The sequence below is a fragment of the Gavialis gangeticus genome, unplaced genomic scaffold (genome assembly GCF_001723915.1).
Source record: "Gavialis gangeticus isolate Ggan-Ray unplaced genomic scaffold, GavGan_comp1, whole genome shotgun sequence".
In the NCBI taxonomy this organism is placed as follows: Eukaryota; Metazoa; Chordata; order Crocodylia; family Gavialidae; genus Gavialis; species Gavialis gangeticus.
Window position 1 is genome coordinate 60,248,661 of NW_017729033.1, and position 9,349 is coordinate 60,258,009.

General features: G+C 42.0%; 1 protein-coding gene across 2 annotated transcripts in view; it reads right to left on the reverse strand.

Moving 5' to 3' along the window:
- Positions 1-9,349, reverse strand: part of RFC1 (replication factor C subunit 1) — a 109,881-nt gene that overhangs the window by 1,795 nt on the left and 98,737 nt on the right. For both annotated transcript variants that reach the window (XM_019526100.1, XM_019526101.1), the window contains 10 exons: positions 9,005-9,114; positions 7,302-7,416; positions 5,806-5,894; positions 5,116-5,253; positions 4,120-4,215; positions 3,836-3,934; positions 3,161-3,315; positions 2,928-3,045; positions 1,122-1,267; positions 568-781 (listed from right to left, as the gene is read on the reverse strand). In XM_019526100.1, coding sequence (XP_019381645.1) covers positions 568-781; positions 1,122-1,267; positions 2,928-3,045; positions 3,161-3,315; positions 3,836-3,934; positions 4,120-4,215; positions 5,116-5,253; positions 5,806-5,894; positions 7,302-7,416; positions 9,005-9,114 — 1,280 coding nt within the window. The remainder of the gene's footprint in view (positions 1-567; positions 782-1,121; positions 1,268-2,927; positions 3,046-3,160; positions 3,316-3,835; positions 3,935-4,119; positions 4,216-5,115; positions 5,254-5,805; positions 5,895-7,301; positions 7,417-9,004; positions 9,115-9,349) is intronic.

Consider the following 9,349-nt stretch of genomic DNA (forward strand, 5'->3'; position numbering starts at 1 on the left):
AATGCCTACAGAAAAGAAGACAGCTATCTGGGGAAACAGAGACGCACCATGGAACACTTAAGCTGCCTGAGGGTTTAATTTATTTGAATACCATCTTTGAGACCCATATCTCAATGCTCAAAATTACCTGGAACCTAGAGAGAAAGTCATCCACGTCAAGTTCATAGTTTAGGTACCACCTACATTCTTAAAACCACTGCTCCAATGCCACTGAATAATGGCAGCTCAGTCTCCTACAGCCAAGTCACCTGAACACCATGATTACAACCAGCATGCTATTCAGTCTTACCAGCCTGAAAGATTTTGAGACTAGGTGCCCTCCCCCTCATTACTTGGACCTAATCTTTTATGTGTGCTCACAGTATTAGTAAAGAGCTGGATGCACTACCTCCTCAGCTCCAAGCCTCTGTTGTGTGCCCTATGCTAGAGGTGGAGGTAGTGGAACGTCTATCATGCCACTGTACCAGCTTCAGCGATTTCTTAGTTTCCCCCAAACCATCTCAAAACAGTATAAAGCCAAGCATTTTTATATTATAAAGCAAAAGGATATAAAATACTGAATTTTACCTTGGGATCCAGTTTAGAGAAGGGACTAGGTTTGCCTCCCCAGCTACTTATTTCCATGATATTTTCAACATCATCTTTCATCAAGCAGTAGGAGTCCATAAACGTTACAGCATTTGGCACACCTTCTACTCCTAAACTTGTCAAGGGTCTAACAATTGCGTCCCGTAAGTATGACAAATACTCCATGTTCACTGTCCTCTTGCACGTGTTGGTTCTTTGCCAAATGAAAAAGAGAAGCCATGTTACTGAGCATTTCCAGATGTGTCAGCTACTCAGGGCCCAGCTGTGCACAGCACACACAATGAAACAGTCAGCAGAGTGGGGAGCCACCAGTACCAAATCACCACAAATGCCTATTGCAGGATTGTAGTCACAGCTGACGGGCAAGGGAGGGCAATGCCACAGCCCACTGCAGTTAGAAAACAGGTCACGTGCATTATTTTTCCAGAGTATAATGGCTAAATGAGCTACAATCGTTTCCTAAAGCTAAAAGACAGCAGAGGTAATAGCCATACCAGTGCAACTTGGAAAGTACAAAAGGATGTCAGCATTACCTGAGACTCATGTGCATTGCCAGTTCTTGAATGATACGCTCATGTTTGCCTGTAGATGAAAATTTCCCCAGCCAGCTTGGGAAGTTAGGAAACTGGGACATGTAACCTCTCATCAGCTCTCCCGGAAGAACACTGGCATAAATAGCCTAAAAAGGTGAAACCTATTAGAAACTTTTCCAGAATGGAAACCTTAACGCTGATACCACAACACAGTGAACATATAAATAGGGCTAAGAAAATAGCGCTAATTGCCTAAGCTTAGGTTTGCAGGAAAAACACGTCCATGGATATAGTTAAAATTAGGCTAGGGCAAGCAACAGAAACAAATGAAAGGTGGATAAGCTTAAGGGGGGCAGCAGCTGGATGGATTTCTATGTAGACATACTACTGAAAAGATAAAATGCACCATATATCTATCTATCAAAAGAAAAATCTAGTTCTTTTATTCTAAAGATTATTTTATGGTCCATGTCCTGAGAAAATTAATTCTGAATTACTAGTTTAACCCCCATCTCTCTCTCAAAAAAAGGAAGGATCACCTTAAGAGATACAATCACCTCAAGTACCCCAGAACATGGGCTGCAGATTTCCAGGGAGTTTTCAGTCCCAGGAATAAGAATGGATCATAGCTGGAATATAGTGTCCAAGAACAGGACAAATGAAAAACCTCATTCTTTCTGGCAGGACTGTTGGGGATTTTTGTTTTTTTCTCAATATTGCAGGACCTGGTTCTCTTCCTAGGATCCTCTGAACACATTTTACTTAACATTCTGGACTGGTGGCACCCATGTCTTTCTGGCTCTATTCCTATATCACACACTGTAGGTGTTTTAATGGGTACTTTGGAACTGTGGTGTTCAAGGAACACGAGTGGGGGAGGTCAAAACAGATGTTTCCATGGGCATTTTAGGATAATGTACGTGACTACAAATGCACAGGACTGCACCACATGATGAAAGAAGCCCTTCCAGTCCTACATTCCTAAGTCTCTTGCCAAAGTCTAACCAAGAGGGCAAGACCAGACCAACATTTTTAGCTTTCACTGTATAATAAATTTCTAGTTACTATGATTGCAAAGAAAAACTTAAAATCCAAGGCAAGTGCAACCAGTGCAGATTTTAAAGCATCAACATTGTTACATTTCATTGCTTAGCAAAAAACAGTGAAAGGAGACAAGTACAATTATGAAGAGCTCTCTCAAGGGATCTCCCAGAATATGTAGGGGGAATGAACAGTAAGCCCAGAAAAGAGAAGTGGAGACATGCAGATAACATATATATTAAGATGGATAGGTTCTTAAAAGTATGAGTGTTAAAGGAAACATAGGTTCCATTTCAATTTCCTGAAAAGGGGTTTGGGCTTTTGAAAGTTTAGAACATACTGCATTATTACATGAACATACAGTTTCACCAAGATTCACACAGGTTACTGCTCCAGTCAATGTGGCTGAATCTCCCAGGCTGCCTGAACAGAAGAACACAAGTTCCACAATCTAATTTCTTCAATAAACCAGGACAGTGGGTTTCAAACTGTGTTTCACAGAACTCTGGGCTTCCACAACAGGTCATCATGGGTAATAGGAGAGTGAACTGAGAGGTGGTGAGACACCACTGCTGAGCTGGGTCTCCTGCTCTGCGTCAGCTCACAGGATAGGGGTAGGAGTTCCATGGCAAAAGAAGTGATATGAAGGGGTTCCATGAGCTTAGGAAGTTTGAAAACTACCAAACCAGGACAGTAATTTCAAGGAGGTGAGCTGGTGCTTAAAAATCTGAACTTGTGTGTTGAAAATGAATGGCAAGTGTTTACCTGCGTAGGAAGAAGGCTCCAGTTCTGCTTCCTGCGAATCTGAGTGTCAACGAGATCACCATCACAGATGCTATCTGCTGCTCTGCTCAGCAGCATCAAGTGCTTTTTCAAGTTATTTCTGGAAAATAAAAGCAGTTATTCAGTATTACTACTCCAGGAACACCCAAGGAGTTTTTGTTTTCTAACATCACAGACACCAAATGCTCTACTATTTGGGAAAAGGAGTAACTCACCCAGCAGCGACAGGCTTCACATGTACATAATTTTCCTGAACAAAGAGAGGTGCTAGAGAGTAGTCATGGAAGAAAAGGTCCGATTTGTCTATAAGAGACATATGAGCAGTCTCCTCACCAGTCGCAAACACCTTCCGGACGACATCAAAGGGCCCCTAAACAACACGCAACAACATGAGCTGTAACTTACGGTGCCTGTGGATGAGGATGGTAAATACTATGGTGATGTCTCACAGCAATATCTATGCTTCTTAAACTTTGCATTTCTATAAGTCTTTCTAGTTATGGATATGAAAGTGCTTCACAGATTCTGTCTCAGCAACCCTGTGAGGGAGATGGAGATAAGGGATTCTGTCTTTGTGAGAACAAGTAACTATTAAATTGACCAAGCAAAAGAATTAAATCACTACACTGCAAGACCTAGTTCTTTAAAATATTTTAGCTATAGATCTAATTTATTTATTAATTAGATCTATAGCTGTCTTCTAGGAACACTGTGTCCTCTAGACACTCTTGGTGGTTCTAGGTACAGGCTCAAAACACCTCTGAGCAGCAAGTACCCCACCACATTTTGACAACTAATGTTTTTTCTACCGCTTAGAAGATTTTTCTAAGAATCTTCTCTTAGCAAAAACAAAGCAATAGGAGCTATGCCCACAAGTGCATTCCTCTTACCAGTTTGATGTCCTTTTTGGCTTTGCTGGAATCAGCTTTGGCCTTATCATATGTCAACGATTTATCTTTTGCACACCACATACTAAGATTGTGCAACACCTAAGAAGAAGCAAGATAGACAAGTTACAGGTAGCTAAGAGCACTCCCAGGAAGAAAAGCATCAATGGAAAAAAAAAATCTGGTCTCTATGGAGTTCAGTGCAGTCCTCAGTGTTTCTGTGCTGCACTGAAAGCAAGGTCTTATGCACTACAGACTGCCCAGAATACCACAGGTGCATAACTGACCTGCCTGATATCCTGATTTGCTGCCATGATTATCTCATTCATCGCAGGTGGTGGGATCTTTAAACCTTCTTTATATGCAACAGACATCATGGCACCCTGGAATAAGCAAACTACTTTAGAAAGAAAGTGCAGCTATAAAGTAATCTGCAAACATTTTTGGAAAAAAAAATACAACAACAAAGTTAAAATCTACAAAGGCAGTATCCACACTAGAAGCTATCAAAATTATTTGATTTCAGTTTTCAGGCGAAGTGTGATCATTTAACTAGCCCTCATGGATTCATAGGTATAAGTGACTGTAATCTTTTGTAACTGTTATATGTATTACTACAGTTATTAAATGGGTCTAAATTATTTGGGCCCCAAAACTGATTGTAAAACGTGCTAACCCAAGATCAGGTGCTCTTGGTTGCTTAGTTCTTTTGAAAAAAAAAAAAATCCCACAAAACGCATCAAGCTTTTTTCTTCAATGCCCCACTTCACACACAGTTTGAAAATCCAAGCTGTGACCATATAACAGGTATCAAACTCATCTGGCCATGTGTGCCATGTGAGGTGTATGGAGCCAGCCTGTGGGCTGCATCAGGCCCACAGACTAGCCCACATATTGGACTTAGTGCACAGAACAGGTGCCCATCAGTGTACATCCCAGAACAGCCCTGTGCACCGTGTGCACTGGCTCCAGTGCCATGTGCCTGCACCCAGCACATGCCAGACCAGTTCCACATGCTGCATGTGGAGCCTGAGGCAAGGGTTGAAACATGCTGCATGAAGCACACAAGGCCATTCCACAACTCTCAGATCGTAGGGCTCTGTGGGCCATACCCCTGCCATCCAAGATATTTTAAAGTATTGTCAAGATGATCCAGTTTTTAACCTTCCAGTATATTAATGACGATACCCGCTGCTCTAAGAGTTCCATCAATTAAAAGAAAATTCCTCAGAGAGCTGTCTGCATTCCATGAAACCCAAAACAGCAATCCACCTGCCCCCTACCTTAATCTGTTCTACCCGAGGTCTCTGAAAACGAAGATCAAAACAATAATGGACCAGAGAACGAATTTTGGGATGGTTCCGATCATTACACATGCAGATGATAGGAATCTTTGTAAGCCTGATCAATCCAATTAACTCCTGCAATTTAAACAAACACACAGCAAAACTGTTAATATCTCACAGCATAGACAGCAAAAATTATCAGAATGTGTTATATTAAATGGCACATAGTCAAATGGCACAGGACAAATCCTAAACCTGTTATAAATCAGCATAACCTTATTGTAATCACTGTATTTTATAATCCATGTAATCATAGAAAATTTGGGTTGGAAGGAACCTCAGAAGGTCATCTAGCCCAATCCCAAACAACGGAGCTATGTTAATTTTTCATATGAGCTTGTTCTTTATATCTTATTTGTTTGGTTTGTCACTCACTCTATTAACATGTTAAATAATTTCTACTGCCTTACAACCCAGTCAGTCCAAGCAGCTGTTTCTGGCTGTAAAAAATTCACTTTTACAAAGAGCTTTTAATCATCAATATAACAAAATCTACATGCACAAAATAGTTATACCAATTAAGCAAAAGTATCCACACTTGCCACTGTCAGAGACACGTTACTGGGCTAGACAGACCATTGGGCTAACCCCACATGGCATTTCTTATACTCTTCAAAGCAGCTTCACCTGTATTCCTCCTCGGTCTTCATTGCCTGCCATTCCATCCACCTCATCCATGATCAGTACATGCTTTGTGCTAACTGAAGGGGAAGTTCCTAAGGAATGAATTAAGACAAGTGAAAATGCAAGGGAAATACACTGACTCACCAGATTATATATTCAGAGTGCTCTACAGTTCAGGCTACAAACAGATGTTCATTTCTACCAGTAGAAAATTCTCAGAAATTTCCACCAGTAGAAATCTTTTGAAGAGTGGAAGCCAAGAGAGGGTTCAGCCTGCAATGCCTTCTCTCCCGAGACCAAGGAAAACAGTACTTGTGTTCCACTACCCAGTAGAGCAGTAGGAAGACTCCCTATGCCTTCCCCAGACTCAGGTGTTGGAGAATGGGAGGGGACCAGCCTTCCAACCTCCAGAAGCAGAGTGGAGGGAGCACTGGGGCAAAGCCAAAGTCTTGCTGGCCAAGCACTGAGGCAAGCATCTGCCACGACTCCCTGCCTCTTCCCCAAACTAGACACTGCTCAGCTTGGGGAAGAGAATGGGGGTTTTGCCTTGCTGCTTCTTTCTCTTCCCAGACTAGTGTGGAAAGGGAGGGGAGAAGTGAGCCCCAAGCCCTTCCCCGAGTCTACACAGCGAGCAGGAAGCAGCTGCTGCTCCATTCTGTTCCTAGTCTCAGGGAGTGGAGCCAATCTTCCTGCTAGGAGCAAAGCTGGAGGTTCCAGGCTAGAGAGTCTTGTCGCTCCACTCAGAGTCAGACCAATCACCACAACTGGAGTCAGGAAGAAATGTTACCCCACAGTCAGACTGATATGGACAGTGGGGGTATTTGCCTTCCTCTGAAAGGGGGACATGGCCCTCTACTCAGGATCTTTTGAGCATGTATTGATAACATTTTATAGAAGCAGGCCATTGGCTGCCATCATTTCCCTGCTTTACCCTATGGCAGGTTATGGTGTTAGGTTTTTGTTGCGTCATGGTTGATGGTAGTCTTATGTAGAGTTTAGATTATAGTTATATGAGATGGCTTGGACAGGGATGACCCTGCCTCAGACTAGATGAGTGTTTTTCAACCTGTGGTTCACAGACCTCTGGGGGTTGGGAGACCATGTCTATGGGGCCCATGAAAGATGACTACAATCAATCAAAAGTATGTGAGTACCCACACTTACAAATCAAAGGGGTCCACACCTTCACTCAAATTTTTTTAGGGGTCCACAAATGACAAAGTTTTAAAACCACTGGACTAGATGACATCTGGATGTCCCTTCCAGCCCTACTTCTATATGCAATCTATGACTACATATTTCCTTAACAGTTTATATGATTTCTGTAGCTTAAGAATGTGTTCCCAAAATAGGGCACTGCTCTGGTTTACTTAATTGTGATACGTGATGCCTTCTTCTAAATACCGCTGCTTGAGCCCAGTTCTGCCAGCCACGAAGTACACTCAACACTTCATAAAACCGACTCGTAACTAAACAAAAATACTTGAAGTAATCCATACCGGAACAGAAGTCTTTGATGCTGGTGTTGTTTAGAGATTCAGCCACCACTTCTTTCAAACTGTTCTTGCTACGAGTGTCACTGGCATTCAGCTCCACATAGCTGTAGCCCAATTCCTAATCCCAATCAGAACAATAATAAAAGAATCAGAAATTCTAAGTTGCAAACAAAGAGAAGATCACCACAAGTATCAACTAAAATCATGAGCAGAGTTTCCACACAACTCTCATTTTCAGTTCTCACTTGTAGTGTGATTCCCTTTTTAGTCCCTCTGTTCACTTACATCCTAAAAATGTGTCAATCACTAAATACAGAGAGTTGCTACAAAGCCCCAAAAGAGAAAAAAATCAACTGCTGATTCAGTGAATTGCTTCCACAGTTCCACAGATCTGGGGCTGTGTCTGCCTTCTTTCAGTTTTTATGAAGTTGGGGGCCTGGACTAAACCATAGAGGCTACTGAAGCTGCACAGGAAGAATACTGCATCAGTTAACGTAACATGGGTAAATCTACCTGGAGCAATGCAGTGCCACATGAAAATACCAGTCAGTTCCAAACAAATTAACTAGGGCCCAGAAGCAGAACAGCAGCAATAGTGTACAAATCCAGAGGCTGGTGCTATGCAGGGCTAATTAGCCCATAGAGATTAGTGCTAGAATCTCAGTACCCAGACTTGCTCAGAGCTGACTCAGGTATGTCTACAGAGCATTGCATAGTGCTGTGCAGGTACATGGCATGCATCTCAAACAGCAGCTACAGCAAAAGTTTTAGGTCAGGTTTTCCAAAGAGCCATAAGGGAGGTCTGTGCTGAATTCCTTGGGACACTAAACTCCCTTAGGCCTGTCTGAAAAGCCACACTTGACTCACAAATATTTCTGAACTACTGCACTAAGAACTGTGAAATTTTCTCCCACCACAAAATTAGATCAGATCAGTGTCTCCTGCAACCTTTTCAAGTTAGTGATCCCATATTCAAAATTCTAAATATTTTTGCTTTTCGTACCAATTTTACCCTTTGACTCCATAAATACACTGTAATAAATTAGGCTATGTTTCAATAAATATTTTTACAGTTTTTCTGTTTCTTTACTTGACAACTGTACTACCATTCTCAAACCCTTGCAACTCCCAATTGCCTTCAGTGGCCCATGGGGATTGATCACGGTGAGGAACACTTTGGTCCATGAGTTGTTCTACAGTAATTTTCAGGACTCTGCAAATACTGCAAACATACACCTGACAGCTTCTTCAGTCCCTAACCATTCACCTAGAAGCGTACAAATGAGGAAGTGAAAAGATATAGAAAGAACAGGAAAAATATGCATATCACTGATTCCAATGTATCAGTATGCAATGATAGCTTAAACTCTGCTCCTACTGAGTCAATGTAAAATTTCTCTAGGCTTCAACAGAAGTAGAATAAAGCCAGTCCCAAGAGTTTTAGAAAAATCAAATGCTCAGTGAATGTGCTTTCCTGTCAGCAAATAGAATGGCAAACAGATGCACATTCCCCTGTGCTTATACCACACCCCTGCAATTATCCAAGCATGCATCATCATCTATACTAGTTCTGAACTGAACTCCCTTCCCTGTACACCCAAGCAGAGGCCCAAAAATGCCCCACCTACACATATCCAATCCTACGATCAAAACAAATACTTGACACTTGTATCTTTCCCCAAGAGCAATTGTGAATAAGGACTCACCTCACAAACTAAAGCAGCTGTAGTAGTTTTGCCAACACCTGGTGGACCCGAGAGCAATGCTGCCTTAAAATTAGTACCATCATCTCTGCCTCCAAATTTACTGGGTTTTGCTTTAAAAGAGAGAGACAGAGATTGCACCTTTTACACGGATATATGCATGACAGAAATGGCTACATACTTTAATAAGTATTTATTAAAGTCTACTCATGACTGGACCTTGGGTATAGATGGCTATGCCCTGTACAGGAGGGACTGAGTAGATAAAAGGGGCGGGGCTGTAGCTCTCTACGTTAAGGAAAGCTACGAGTCCCTGCAAGCTGATATTGGCAACCAGGGTGGATGACT